Genomic DNA, 16,334 nt, shown 5'->3' on the forward strand with positions numbered 1-16,334 from the left:
ATTTCTTTTTTTAATAGATGCACTATCTAATCCGGCACATTTTGACACCCCATTGAATCCAATGTGACTCAAGAAGCAAAGTTATCATAAGGGGCAATTCCCACTTGGTCCAATCCCATTTGGTCCAATCCCACTTAGTCCAATCCCATTTGGTCCAAATCCCACTTTGTCCAGACCCAGTTAGTCCAATCTCACTTAGTCCATGTCCCACTTGGGCCATGTCCCACTTAGTCCATGTCCCACTTAGCCATGTCCCATTTAGGTCATTCCCACTAGGGCCATGTCCCACTTAGGCCATGTCCCACTTAGGCCATGTCCCATTAGGTCCATGTCCCACTAGGGCCATGGGCCATGTCCCACTAGGGCCATGTCCCACTTGGGCCATGTCCCACTAGGGCCATGTCCCACTTAGGCCATGTCCCACTAGGGCCATGTCCCACTAGGGCCATGTCCCACTTGGGCCATGTCCCACTTGGGCCATGTCCCACTTAGGCCATGTCCCACTAGGGCCATCTCCCACTTGGGCCATGTCTTAGTTTTCATATGTTTTAGTTTTCATAGTAGGGCGTATAGTTGTAACGGGGGGGTGATGCAAAAGTGGGTCCAACATATTTTATTCTGATCTATCTGTAGAGGCTCATTAAAAAAATCACCAAAATATTTTCTCGCAGAACATGAGTTTACACTATATTTTCTATGGGGTTGACATACATTTTTCATGGCCAAAAGGGGCCCCTTAAAATATTATAGGTCCCCTAACAAGTGTTTGTGAACGGAAACATAGTCAATGTCTGTCTTTAGTTCTTCTTCTGTTCTTTAGTATAATATCTCCTGTAGTTGAGAATGTTTAAGTTGGTATATAATGTAAGATTGGATAAAGTTGCACTGAGAGTGGATCCCATGACCATCCCAATTTTTTTAAAAAAAAGGTTTTGTATTCAAGAACAAGATTTCTAAATTGTTCAGTTGGTGGTTTGTTAACAAATGTTATTAACCTGGAGTTTTCATAGGCTTTGCATGCTATACCTATTGCTTCAGATTGAATAATATTTCAGTATATAGCTGTGACAACTATTATTTCTAGTGAGATATTAAGGTTGTTTGTTAGCCTCTATAGTTTGTTTATAATGTCAGAAGTATCATTCACATAGGCCTATAGATTGTTTTGAAGTTTAAAGGAATAGTCATATAACATGTGGATGTAGGTCCATTATGACTAATAATTAGTATATAATGGAGGTGTTTTATGGACTTCTGGTAAAAAAATGTGTAGTTTGTTCTAATATCAGTTCTAATATCAGAGTTAAATGGGTCAAAAAGTCGCATAGGCCATATCTTCATTGATACATGTATAGTTGTACATATCTACGAGTGTGTTATGTACTTTATCATGCATTTAATCGTATTGTATTTTTTTTGTAGTGATGTGGTTCAACTTTTCTGTATATCTGTTTGACATGATGCAAATGCCTCAAGTTTTTTTTTTTTTTTTTTTTTTTTTGATGACTAAATCATGGATGTTATAGAGTTTATTGTAAAGAGCATTACTTTCTTTTGTTGCAAGATTCAAATTGCCAAGATTCGGTTGTGGTCATTTTTGGTTTTCGGAGCCCGGTTTCGGAGTCTAATGGTACCCATTTTGATTCGAGTCTGAAAGGAGCAATTCTGTTGTTGTTTTTAGGCAACGAAAAAAGAAAACCCTGTTCTACAGGCCCAACCGACCCAGAGTTTGAACAAATTGGGGAAAAAATTTCCTGTACAAATGAATGCCGACCCAAGTTTCGGAAATTTCAGGAACAAGATTTTGTCTTTGAATTTTCTCAAATTGCAAATTATTTACAAATTCTTTTGGTGATTTTGGGGGTACAAAAAGGCCGACCGACCGACCCTACTTGAAAGGTTCGTCCGCCCGTAGAACAGGGTATCTTTTTTTCGTCACCTTATCGTGCATGATAGAAGATACTCTCATTTTTCTTGCAACATTGGTGTGTGACGATGTGCGTTCGCACAATTTGCAAACCTTAAATGGTCTAGATAAAATAATGCGAGCTATGCAAATTACATAGGCCTATGATAAAATGTCACTTTCGCATGATTATGCACATAATTATTATACAAGCCATAGATCATCATTTATGGGTCATTTCCGTTCTTAGTCTCCGGCATTATGTTGACAAACAGTCCCTTCTTCTCCTTCAGTCTCCATCTCCTTCCTTTGTCCTACTGCTTCCTTCTCTTCATTCTCCTCCTTCTAAGGCCCTATGTCACTTGATCGATAACGCAAAGTATCCTTAAAAAGCAAATTATTTTAGAATATCTTCTGAAATTCAGTGTTACCTTAGAATATCTACTGATATTTTCCGTTATTTTAGAGAATGTTGTGCATTTTTGTGTTTTATTTACAATATTCTTGTCTTTTCTTAGGTTTTATTAAAATGTTTCGTTATTTTGCGTTATAGATCATGTGACATAGGGCCTCTTCAAAGAGCAAAAATTGAAAATTGCCCAAATGATGGGGGGTGGGGGGGCGACGGGTTCCTCAAGTGCGTGTGGTCGGTCCGTCAATATGTGTATGTATCAGGTACACAGCACATAACTTCCAGCCTGCCTGCCAGGTGATTTGACGTGGAAATTCACTCGCGCATCTCATGCGTTTTTCCGGAAAATCTTCCTTTGCGAAAAAATTTTTAAAATCTTTCTCGTTTTGATTTTTAAGTTCGTAAATAGCATATTACTTTGGGGCTTGGAGAATGTTGTGCATTTTTGTGTTTTATTTACAATATTCTTGTCTTTTCTTAGGTTTTATTAAAATGTTTCGTTATTTTGCGTTATCGATCATGTGACATAGGGCCTCTTCCTCATCATCTCATTTTTTTCATTTCTGTTCTTCTAAACCTTTTCATCTTTTTATGTACATCTAGGCCTATCTACTGGTCCAAATGGGATATGGCCTAAGTGGGACATGGCCTAAGTGGGACATGGCCCAAGTGGGACATGGCCCTAGTGGGACATGGCCTAAGTGGGACATGGACCTAGTGGGACATGAAGTGGGATTGGACCAAATGGGATTGGACCAAGTGGGAACTGGACCAAGTGGGAATGGACCAAATGGGATTGGACCAAATGGGATTGGACCAAGTGGGATTGGACCAAATGGGATTGGACCAAGTGGGAATAATCCATCATAAACATCTGATTAGACGAAGGTCCAGTTTTAAAAGTGACAAACTGGCCTATTAAAACTCCACGGACGGACTAGACATCTGCTTTGAGAGTGGTGGATGGCTAATTTAAGCGTGCCTTTAATTTAAAACAAAAGGAACAAAAGAAAACTGAAACAAATGATCTGACAAATAAAATTAGAGTTATGAAAAGTACAGAGAAGTAAAAACTGAAATAAAAACTGCTTTGTGTACTCTCAGATACGTATGTAGTAAAAGTGCCATAACTTTGTAATTATTCACGCAAGACATGTAAAAGTATACATTTTTATAAAGGCAAGACATCAATGAATCTCAATATAAGTACAGTTTTGGTGTAAAAACAACAATTATGAAGAAAATCACAAAAAAGTGAATTTTTGGCAATTTTTGTTCGGTACATCATAACAAAAAAACACTCTTTCCAAAAATTGTTGTTTTGCTCTTTTCTTAATCTTGAGGCACCATTCCAAAAACGTTTTTTTTTAGTTTTTTGATATTGGCCTTATTTTTGGAGATATTGACCATATAAGGCATCAAAATGAACTTTTAAAAATTCACAACCGCCTATTTGCCCAAAATGATGCATTTGAAATAAAGGCCGTTGAAGTTTAAAGTGGTCACATTTTGCACTTTGATCGAAGCTTACAGGAGAATGCGGCAGTTCTCGTTTTTCTACCTTACATTACGTGAACATCGGGTACATCCACAGCCCCTTAAGAAGTTTGGGCGAAATCTATTCATATCTTGATGTTTAAATCAGGGAAAGAACTTGAAAAAAATCACATTTTATCAGCTAAAACGGAGCCATTTGACCGCTAGGTTTTTGTGAAATCAGTGCTTCCGTGGTGTTTCCATAAGATGCGCCACGCATGCAGATAAGCGTCGCGTATGCGTAGCGTATCTGTGCGTTACCAAATTGCGCGATACGCAACGCGATGCGCTGTTGCGCGCGTGTACCCTGCTGGTACAACAAGGATTTTCTTTCCTTTTAAATTTCAAACACGAGTGGAATAGTGAAATAAAATCCTTAAAATATTGCAGTTGGAGCTTATAAATCTGGATTTTCATTCCTTGTATTTATAAAAAACATAAGTACAAACATATAAAAAAACTCAATTTCGCGAAAGAAACAATGTCTAGAGTACACAGCTGCCTTAAATAAAGCTTCATTGAAGAAACTGTGTTGTCTCTTTGTTGCGCTTGTTGGAATTTTTTTGCGCCCTGTTATGTACGACGTATAGGCCAATTTGTCACTTTTAAGGCTACATGCTCTTTTTGGTTGAAATTTTTGGCGGGAAATAATCCCGCACAAATATTAAAGTAATCTTTTCCCACAACTAAATATCATAGTCAGGAAATTAATGATGCATCTGGTAGCTTAGATCATAACTTTCAAAAACTTTAGTTGCAAGTATCCCAGAAAATTCTTGATTTGTTTTTACAGAGTCTTGAATTGCCGACGTTTATGATCAAAAACGTCACTCGGTGTATTTTGAAATTCGAGGACATAACTCTTCTCAAATTAGCCCCAAATCATAATTTATTATATACACGTGTAGCAAATACCAATGGGAATAATTGGACGTTGTTTCCGGAGCCTAATTTGATTTGATTTTATTTCACAATATTTCTAGTGTGAGAATTTTGACCTGTCAATCCCTTTTCGGATTTCGCATCCGAATTCATTAAAATGTGATATTTTGAATAAATAATGAGTGCGCTTACCTTTCTGCAACACTTCCCGGCACCATTGCGGGTAAACCAGATTGACTTAACTTGCATTCAGGATAATCAATGGGCTTTTTGTCTTTTTTGGCTCAAATATGCATTGATAACTTTTTACGGTTACATTAAAGGAATATTTCGTAATCATAGCATCCTATTTTTATGACATTTGTCAGTAGATATCCATGAAAAAAGCTTATTCCTAAAATTTCCGTTGATTCCGATTTTGCGTTTGCGAGTTACGTATGATTATGTGTATTACCATGCTTCTAGACAATGTGTTGTAATTTCGTTCTGGTATAACGAAATTCAAATTTCACGATATATGCAAAACGAACTTGAATAATCTGCAAGAAAATTTTTGTACACAAACATTATGTAGCCAGAGGTTTACAGTGATATAAAATCTCAACGTGAAGTGTGAGAAAAGTGGGGGGGGGGATGATGCTGTCGATCACGAAATGCCCTTTTAAAGTCTGAATATAATTTCTTTAAAAAATGGGGTGAGTTTATTGACCAACTTCAAACTATAAAAGCCAATTCACGTCAGTAAATGTCGTATGTAGGAAAGTGCGTTTCCCTAGCAACATGATAGAACCACAAATATTCTATAGGGTGTCCCAAAAAAAGGCCCCTCTTTGCCTCCTATTTCTGAAAACTTAATCAAATATATTTTGGTATGTAAAAAAACCTTGAGTCGTTAGCTTTAACAAACCAAAACAATTTTATCAATCGGTTCACAACTTTTGAAGATATGCTCTTTTAAAGAAATGTACCCGTTTTTCACTCTGTCCACGGAAAAGGTTTGGCTACTTCAAAGTTTGAAAAGGAGTACACATACCATGCATGAATATCAAACATTCCTCAATGATAACTTTATAAAATAACTTTATTTATGGAATGGGCTTTACCGGTGGGTTTATGGGCAATGGATTTTGTTAATAGTGTCATTAATTTGTGGGTAAAATGGATGCCGAATGGGACTTCTTTTGCTTTACTTGCAATTACTTATTTTTTCTTGGTTATTTATGTCTTTTTGTTTTATTATGTTTCTTACTTTCTTACTTTGTTGTTTCTTGATTTCATTTTTTATTTGCAACATAAGTCATTTCTCTTTTTCCCTAAAAGGCTGTTTGGTTTGTCTTTGGTGTCTTTACTGTGCTGCTCTGCCCTCTACCTGGTTGCCTCCTTGGCGAATATAGGTTTCAGCCCTGCATCAATTGCGTTGTGTACCATACTTTTGCGCCGGATACTTGCGAATGCATTCAGTAATACGTTTGCGAAGATCTTAGATTTTGCCACAAAGGAAAACAAGTGGTGTGAGGTCTGGTGATCGTGCAGGCCACTCCACAGCATGAGCCATCCCAACCACTCTGTTTGCTATCCGTGGTCAGAGAAGAAAAACGGGTACTTTTATTCAAAAGAGCATATCTTCAAAAGTTGTGAGCCAATTGAAATAATTGTTTTGGTTTATTAAAGCTAACGATTACAGGTTTCTTTACATACCAAAATATATTTGATCAACTTTTCAGAAATAGGAGAAAAAGAGGGCGCAATGAGGGGTCTCTTTTTTTTTAGGACACCCTGTATTATGTGAACAAAGTCTACTGTTTACAACGGATATAATCTATATTAAGAAGCTTTCGAAGGCGATAGTTCACAACACGGCCTCGACAAATTAAACCAGACAAAGTAAACTAGTTCTCGCTATGTTATTTCCGGCAATTTGTATAAGCATCTATCAACTTAACCTTACTCATGTGATCGTCTGCCAAATCTGTTCCTTTAGCAAAATGAAATCTTCCGAAACTTATGAATGGTCTATCACTCGCGCCAACTTTTGGCTCACTTGTGATTGGTTGAAAGCAATATCCATTCAAGGTATAGTGCCCGGGTATAGTGGCATTTGTTTTTACGTAGTAAAAATATCACTGAAATGGGTTGGGCTGAAAAATCACGGTATGTGACTTGCTTGGTATATTTAAACAAAAGCATCGTTGAGATTATTTTAGTACATCAGCGAAATTTAAAGATCAAATTCTGATGAAGGCATAGGATACAGAATACATCCATCCATTCGTCTTATATTCAACAGAGTCTGCGAGCACAGCTGCGAGGATGCTGCTTATGATCTGCAAGTGACGGTGAGAAAAACGATACTGACGTTACTATTATTTACCATTCGCTGTTGTAGTGCATGTTTATAGTAACCATTGGTTACTGTACCAAGCCTGGGCTCATACTCCTATTCCGAATTTTGATCAGTGGTTCGTAACAAAGAAAGCGTGATCCAGTTGACCTAGCAACGGTCATACTCTAACGTGCACTACGACAGCGAATTCGCCAGCGAAGTGTTACGTGTAATCAGATTATCACTATGTCAACTAGATCACGCTTTTGAGTTCTGCACCACGATCGAAATGATCGCAACACAAAGTCTATGCATGTATTACCAATTCCAAATGGTGCGTGATCCAGTTACCAGAGAGTTATGTTGGGTTGAAATCGGGTTGAAATCAGGCCAGGTTAGGTTAGATTTCGACGTTGTATCAACGTTGATACAACGTCGAAATCCTAACCTGTACCTGTATTGGGATAGGTTACTACTTCACAAAACGCTCAATGGTTTTACATTAAATGTGGCGTGTAGTAAACCCACGTGCTTATTCCGAGGAGGTTTAGCAAAGATGCGATCAGGCTAGCTAGGATTGAGTAGAATAATCATGATTCTTTCTGAAAAAGTTCATTTTTAGATTAATTGCTGTTTAAAGCCATGTTATAACATTTCCATAAAAATAGATTAGTACATAAAATGGTAGCTTTTACTGTCAGATATGTCCCCTTTTAATTTTAAGCTGAACAACTGAGGTAAAGCAAAGAAAATTGGAATTTACAACCAGCGCCGATTTCGTCAATGCGTGTCACTCCATTCGGTTATGCCACGACACGATCCTTTATGTGTGTCGCCATGTACATGTACGTACTGTGTTATGAACATCAAGTACGCGTTCGACTAATATTTCCATCGTAATAATAAAACGACGGTTCCTGCGTTTTATTCAAAATGTCGGATTGTGACTTAACTACAGCATTTTGAGTCTTGATTTTAGCAGGTTGTTTAATAAAGTACATTATAAGTAGGTTGAAAAAACAGAATTTTGAAAAATATTGAGAGCGTCTTCCTCAGCAAATGTTATAATATGGCTTTAATATCCCTGCAAACATTGTGATTATTCTTGTTTAATTTTGAGTTGTATAGTGCTGTATGATAATATCCTATATTTATAAGCTGTTTATTATATATTTTGGGGGCTTATTCTTTTGCTTTTTGGTAAATTATCTTGATGACTTACTTCTATTACAGATTATCAATACAACACAACCATACCATACATCGACGATCCAGAAAGGCAGTTAGCGCAAATCCACGCAGAAACCTGCTCACCAAGTAGAAGAAAATCCTATTGGTTCTTACATTGACCAATGACTATAATGCGAGAAGATCATCACGTAGAAGGCTGGGTGGCTGTTGTGGTCTGTATCCTTGCCTGTCTTCAACTTACATCAGGATGGAACTTAGAAAAGGGAAAAGAACCAGAGCAATTGAAATACAACAAAAACCAGATACAAGCTGAAAACAATTCGTCGGAAGCAGCAGAAAAGGATGATGAAGAAATCTTTGTTGGCATTACCGATGAAGGACCACTTTCAGAGACTCAAATGAAAACATTGGAAGTTCTTCTGAGACGTTATTCAGAAACAGGACAAGAATCAGCTGAAACAATGATCACAAATCTGGTATGTAAACCTTTGTGTCTATTATTTACTCCATTTTAAACAATAACATTAGGCCAAATTATCACTTGCGGACTTTTTTGTATGAATGGTCTGCACACTCAGTACGCCACTGACCAGCTTCTATTGTTATGCATAGTCGCGCAAAAAATCGATCATTATTGGCATGATATTATAGGTAAAAATACACATTTTGGTGGTTGTTTGACCTTCATACCACCTTCCTTCCGGAGATATCGTATATTTCCCGTTTGGAAAATCTGAGGAATTTCCGGAAATCTGAAAATTAATATAGAATTGTTTTGTTTTAATTTTTGATGTATAATAGTAGCCTGGAATGTTCTTTACCTATTAAAACCATAGGGAACTGTTTTGGGGTCACTATGTTTGAAAAAACAATTTAATTAATAAAAGGTGTAGCTTTGGAAATACTCAAAAAATGCAATTTTCCCGAATTTAATTAAAAATTTATAATTAAAAAAGTAAATGAGATATTTCAATTTTTCTTTTTGATTTTGAAAGCATTTGTCAAGTTACATAAAGTAGTGTAAACAAATGGGCTAAAATTTGATTGCAAAGGTGGTTTCTAGAAAAGTGGTAAATTTATTTTGTTGCAAAACCCCTTACATCCACAAAAGGCGCAATATAAAATAAATAATAAAATAAATAGGAAGACTTGAAAATTGTACCAAACCTATTCTTTTAGTTTCTATTCATCAACACTCTATCCAAACCCAAACTGAATCAAATCGAACAAGTAATACTTGCACAATTAAAAAAAGCTGTTTTTCTCAAAAAGTCAAAAGTGGATGTAAGGGGTTTTGCAACAAAGCTCTTTACATGTTGAAATCAGCACAATTCAGAGATACACCTTTTTGCTATGAAAATTAATTTTCTGGGTCAAATATAAAGCTACATTTTTTTCCTTCAGTAATGTCATTTAGTCGGAATTGAAAAATGGTGCAATCAAAACCGAAATTCCGACAAAACTATGACATACGATATGAAGTGCTTTAGAAAGTTGGGAAATATCTTTCGTTAGCGAAATATGTTACTTTGAAAAGCAAAAACGTTAACCCCCCCCGAAAAAAAGCTCACGGGGCAAGTTGAAGCCTGTGAAAATCGAAAATCTTACACTATAAGACTAAATTTCACACCTAAGTTTAACACCAGGGTTTAAAAAATACAGTACCAAGCATTATAGTTTTCTTCTGACATTTACCGAAGAAATGAAAACTATTGTTTTCATTTGACCGAGAAAATTAATTATGAAGTGAAAAGGTGTAATAGATAATAAATATTTAGAAACAGGAAATTACAAGCTAACAGAAAAAATGTGAACCAAATATATAGAAGAAATAAAAGGAAGAAGATAAAAAGGCAATGTAAGAAGGAACAGATTTAAATAAATAGAATTTACCTTTTTAATGAATCTACCTGTTCAGTAATTCCTCCTGGTTTAGCTCCCATTTACTCATCTAGCGGGGGAGATCGTATATTATAGGCTAGTCAATTTAAGAAAAATAAGGGGTTAACCCACCACTAATTGCAACAGAACCATACAAGCACCATTCATTTTCAGAATAGCATATTTCATAATACATCAAAAGCCCCCCCCCCCCCAATCCAAGTAGTGGAACATATAGTGCCTAATTTGCATAATGGCAGCTTATGCAGGGGTGAAATTTCAAAGTTGGTAAAATCTTGTTAACAACCATATTAATGTATTGCTCTCATCATAAGGATTCAGAAAAAGTATAACCTGACCAGTCTCCGACATATACTTCTTGAGTTATAGGCAAAAAGGTCAAAAGTCAAATTTTACAATTGAACATGTTGAAATATGCTCCAATTTTAATCTAACTGGTCTCAAATTATTCCTTTGGCAAAAATAAATTAAAATGATAACATTTGCATTGCTTTTGATGTTTTGTTACATTTGTAACATCACAAAATAGGTCAAGGTCAACACGGCTTACTGGAATCTGATCACTTTTGACATGTTACCAAGGTAGAGGGCGAGTTAGCGCAGCGGTAGTTCCCTCGCTTTGCACCACTGAGGTCCCGGGTTCAAGCCCCGGCGCGGCCCAAGGACTCATGTGCACTTGGTTTATCCCGATTCCATGCTATATAATATAATATATTAACAAACCACAGATATGGCAACTATTCTTTTTTATTAAATGCTTTTGCAAGCGGAACAATATGAGACTATTTTAATCAGAATCAGAGAATTTATCATTTTTGTCTCCCAGTGGAGTCCTTTTTACCCTATAACTCAAGAAATGTTCATCGGAGATATGTCAAACTATACTTTTTCTGAATTCTTGTGACGAGAGCAATACATTGGTATGGGTGGCCAATAATGTTCGAGCCCTGCTCTGTTTGGTCTCCCACCATATGATTTTGGTTTTTTTAACTTATGTAGAAGTGGTTTAATGGTAAGATAAACTAAACTAGGAAACTAAACTAGTATGTTTTTTAACAAGATTTGAACAAATTTGAAATTTCACCCCTTGCATAAGTGGCCATTTTGGATTTATGCAAATTAAGACACTGTTCCACTACTTGCATTTTTGGGGACTTTGGTATGTTTTTGTGTCAACTTTTGGGAGATGGACGCATGCGAAATGGATTCTGTTGCAATTAGTGTTGGGTGGATTTTTAATTTGACTAGCCTATATTATGTGAATTGTTGTATTAATATGTGCCAATATGATTTTGTAGGGAAAATTCTATTTTGTTTTGAATCACAACCCCCCTACTTGTGTACATAATATGACTCTTAAGTAACATTACTAAACAGTGAATTTGATTGATTCTGACTGATTGAATGTACTTATGCACACTCACCAAAATTATTGTTAAATCATACTTTAATTTGGATTAAAGATCCAGATATTGTTAACTTAATCAAACAGTGTGTTTTGTTGTGCATTCTGAAGTGAATTTGAGTAAAAGGTGCTATGGCGCTGAGACTCATAACAGTATAGCCTTGTGTCTGAATACTACATTAAACCTTGCTCTATGTATTCGATTCCTTAAAAAATATGGATATACCCGATTCTTTTACATACTTCTGGTCTTCTAACTTCTGGTGATTGACGTTTGTTATTGTTTATATACCTCTTTATTTATGTATCCTTACAGGTAAATCAAGTTGAAAAGATGTCATTACATGGTGGTAGTAGGAACGAAAGACATAAGGGAGGACGACGAAACCGAAGACAAAATGGACGCGGACGCCCAACACGTGGTCCACCAAGAACCTGCACATTTGAAGTTAACGTACAATTGGTTTACACTGGCGAATGTAGAGCATTTGGACAAATTCCTGCTTGCGATTTCCCTGGAAATTCAACGCACCAAGAGGAGGTCAGGATGCTCTGGGTGCCTGACTGCAGTATATGAGACTATTGTCCAATTCATCCATTTTTGTTAATATTGTATGTTATGAGTATAAGATAGGCCTATTTATTATGTATTTCCCACCTTTAGAGTGTTATAAAAACGTTGTCCACCATTTGACTTATAGTATAGCACATATCCAAACGTTATTAAGTACATAAGTGCAATGTGTTTTGCAGGGGTTCACATCCCAAGCTGTTGTTGAACCAATTTTAATTTAAATGTTCATCTGGAAATTCTCAAAGATCACGTCAATGATATGACCGGGTGAATATTTGAAAAGGGCCTCTTTATAGTCAAATTCATATGATAGAGTTGGAATTATATGGTTAAAAGATGTCTCCGGCAATCACAAAATTATGCCTTGTATTTTAGAAAAATAATTATCAAGCAAGAATCACACGGTTTTGTTTAAAACAAACTCATATTGACCATAAAAACGAATAAAAACAGCTGGCTCTCAACACGCGATATTCAAAACTAACGCGCCGAAATTGTCTAGTGCAATGACGTCATGGTTACTTGTGCTCAATTGATGCCAGCCTTCATTGTATTACTGGGACGTCATTGCACTCGATAATTTCGGCGCCCGGGAATTTTGAATATCGCGTGTTGAGAGACGGCTGTATTAATTCGTTTTTATGGTCAATATGAGTTTGTGTCAAATAAAACCATGTGATTCGTGCTTGATAATTGAATATATGAATACAAAAGCCACATAAGTCCATACTTTGGCCAAATTGAGTTAAGCATGGGAAATTGTTGCTATACATATGCCTGTCATATGCATGAAAGAACAACTCAAATTCATTCTCTGTGTCTATTGGGCATGTGAAAAATAGTATGTATGAAAGAATCACCCAATTCCATGATTTGAGTCTTGTAACACATTGATTGAAATCCAGTATGTATAAAAGTCCACTTGTAACATATTCATTGCTAGAGAATGACTTTTGAACAAAAAATGGGTTTAATAAAGGAAAGTGTGTGGTGTATATTACATGGCAGAATGCTTATCAACATTATACATACCTATGTGCTTTATTTTGTATTATCTTACTAGTGGTAATCTCATTCTAACATTGTTGTCTTTGTATATGATTCAAAATAAGTCCAAAATTTAAAATGAACCCCACGAAGTCCCTGAAATGCTAATCGTCATACCTAATACAGGTTAATCCACTCATTTGCACGTAAAACTTACCATATTGACCAGGTAAATCTAACTGAAAGAATTAAAATGATACACGGGTTTTTCTCTCAAAATAACTTCGCATGGACTTAGGTGGCTTTTGTATTCATGTATTCAATTAATTTCCTGTCATAATTATAAGGCATAATGTTGTGATTGCCGGAGTCATCCTTTAAGGTTTAAGTAGAGTATTAACTATTTTTAGGATAGGATTGGGTTGGAATTAAACGCAGACGCAAACTAGTCTATTTATCTCTGTCTTCATTATCATTGAGCGTGTTTATAGTGAATATACCGCATATTGAGTATACCGTAGACGATAATCCTTGTATATAAGTACCGATACCCTTGCTGTTTATAGTGAGACACAGTTACCGCACAAATTATATACCAACTAACATTATCGTACATTTGCAATGACCCGAGGTCACACGGGGAATGTGTAAATATTGTGGCGCGAGCTATAAAGAGTCCATTCAACAATATGATCATGGCGGTGAACATGTAGCTTCTGTTTTGATAACTCTTGGGGTGAGAATCGTTCCGAATGTCCTGCGCGCATCCTACGCATCATGAAGAAGCTCCCACTTCCGGTAATACCGCACACAATTTATACTGGTGTGTTTATAGGTGGAATATCTCGCCACAATATCCTTCGGTTTAGAAGGATATCGATGTACCGTACATACATATACTGCTAGTGTTTATAGTGGGCAAGTATCCGGATAATCTCTAACCGGGTAGAAATTGTACCGCAATGTACCGCACATCTGCTCCCACTATAAACACGCTCATAGATACGCCTGTCTATCTATTCAAAATCACTCTCCTGTGACGGAGTGAGGTCGATTATTTAGCCAGTATAGAAGATTATGCACGTACGAAATGTACGCGAGGACAACGTAGAAAACGCACATAATTTTACAAAAGAAAGACAATCAACAGTCAACATTAATAGGTAAATTTTCACGGGAAAATTTTCTGGACATGTGACCAATGTGTATCAATGTAAGTGTAACCTCGAGCCTGATCTCTGACCCCCGGCGGTGACCTCGCTATTCAAGTCTTAGTAAATTTGAATTGGAATAGTATTTTTGACCGCAATTTTGATAGAAATTTGTGCATTGCAAATTTATTGAATATTATGTTATCTTAATTTTTTCACAATATCATCAAAACGTAATTTCCAAAATATCTATCTACGGAAAAAATATTTATCTACGGAAACTCTTACCATAACATTATTAACTTGCGACAAGTAACTTGTTTTGATTCAAAGGAGGAATTCTTCATATTCAAATACATTGGAAGAACACCCGCTGTGCTCGGGGTCACATTCCATAATGCTAATATGTCTGCGCCCATGGGTGTCACGTGTCCAGAAAATTTTCCCGTGAAAATGTACCTATTAATTCTGACTGATCAAGAATATTGAACATACGAAATAAAGTTTTAACTAAACTGGGCTCAAAAAGAAACTTAGAATTTTTGCAAGGTCATATCTTAAAATCCTGTTCATAAAAAGGAACCAAAATTGTACACAAGGTTACTTCAATACTCTACTCTAAATACTTGTCAGTAACAAAACAGTTGTCCAACTGACACAACAGCAACATGCATTGACATGGAACAGCTTCTTGGACCATATTCACAACCCAATAATTGGCATTGTGAGTAAGTGGAATAGTGTGGAACAAGACCTGTTTCTTGAAGAAAGTGTGTGAAAAGCAGAAGCAGCCCTGTTCCACACTATTTAACTTACTCTTTGGAAATTATCACCTGTGTAAGGATCTTGTACGCATTCTCACAGATTATTTTGCTGGGTGTCAATTATTCGCCTGTTAATGTGGTCCAGGAAGCTGTCAGTGCATTTTGCTGTTGTATCAGTTGGACAACTGCTTGGTTACTGACATGTGTTTAGAGTAGAGTATTGAAGTACTCCTGCGTGTAATTTTGGTTCATTTTTATGGACAGGGTTTTAAGATATGACCTTGTGAAAAATTATAAGTTTCTTTTTGAGCCCAGTTTATTATGATCAATTTTGTTTGCAAGTAATCCTTACAATAAAAAGCATCCCGTATGGAAAAGAGATTGCGATCTGCATCTTTTATACAGACAACCGTACGGAGGACGTTGAAATCGTGTCACGCGGTTCATGATGCAATGCGACTAATTTACCCCACAAAAAGTATCATTTGAAAATAATGTCATGATGATGCATGTAGTGATCCGTAATCTACCGAATTATTTGTTTTTAGGCAACCATTAGGAAAGCACTGAAATACAATTAATCTTAAGTGGCATGTTAACCCTGGTTTGTAGTCATAATCAAAAGCATGCTGTGTTGAATAAGACATAAGGTCTGTCGGAGACCACTATATTTCTTGTTTGTCGCCCTCCTTCGACCAGATTAGATGTTGGTCTCGGTCCCAGCCGGCTTGTGCTAATACGTGACGAAGGAGCACACTCCAGCTTGGAGCTGAGACTAGCGGTTTGTACGCACGTGTGAACGCTGTATAGACGCACGGTCCGTGCAAGACGTATGGAACATCGCAATCTCTCTATCATATGTGACCATCCACGACGAACCCAATGTAAAGTTTCTTAGAATATTGAGTTTCTTAGATTACTATGGAAATGTCCATGAAACAAGCTTTAAAAAGATGCAACACCTGTCATAATTGCTTGGGAATTCAATTTTGCTCTTGAAATTCCTTTGTTACCTAGCTGGGGGGGGGTTACACCCCAGTTAGTTTTCTATTGCTTTCTGTAAGTCTTAGTGGCCAAAAATCTCTGAATAAGCACTGGCGATTTAACACTGGGTTCATTGTGGATGGTCACATAAATATCACGAGAAACTTACAATGGGGAATTGGTGTAGGTCGCTAGACTGTGTACAAATTAATAATAGGGCATCCAGTAGAGCAATCTGCAACTTCAGATTTCACATCTTCTTAGATTTTGAAATAAAACCGCAGGACGTTCAAAAATCATATTAATATACCGAAAAA

The 16,334-nt window shown here is 36.6% G+C and overlaps 1 protein-coding gene across 1 annotated transcript; it reads left to right on the top strand.

Annotated features, from left to right (window-relative positions):
- Positions 1–8,300: 8,300 nt before the first annotated feature.
- LOC140139372 (uncharacterized) lies at positions 8,301–12,168 on the top strand. The gene is made up of 2 exons (XM_072161142.1): positions 8,301–8,726; positions 11,874–12,168. Exons 1-2 carry the CDS (start codon positions 8,412–8,414, stop codon positions 12,132–12,134), a joined length of 576 nt encoding a protein of 191 aa, XP_072017243.1. The 5' UTR covers positions 8,301–8,411; the 3' UTR covers positions 12,135–12,168.
- Positions 12,169–16,334: the final 4,166 nt, after the last annotated feature.

This window comes from Amphiura filiformis, chromosome 18, assembly GCF_039555335.1.
Source record: "Amphiura filiformis chromosome 18, Afil_fr2py, whole genome shotgun sequence".
NCBI classification, from domain to species: Eukaryota; Metazoa; Echinodermata; class Ophiuroidea; order Amphilepidida; family Amphiuridae; genus Amphiura; species Amphiura filiformis.

Bases quoted from the DNA above. Each gene is read 5' to 3' on its own strand.
- LOC140139372 (XM_072161142.1), top strand. From the start codon at position 8,412: ATGACTATAATGCGAGAAGATCATCACGTAGAAGGCTGGGTGGCTGTT. The intron at 8,727-11,873 runs GTATGTAAACCT...GTATCCTTACAG, and splicing joins AAACAATGATCACAAATCTG to GTAAATCAAGTTGAAAAGAT.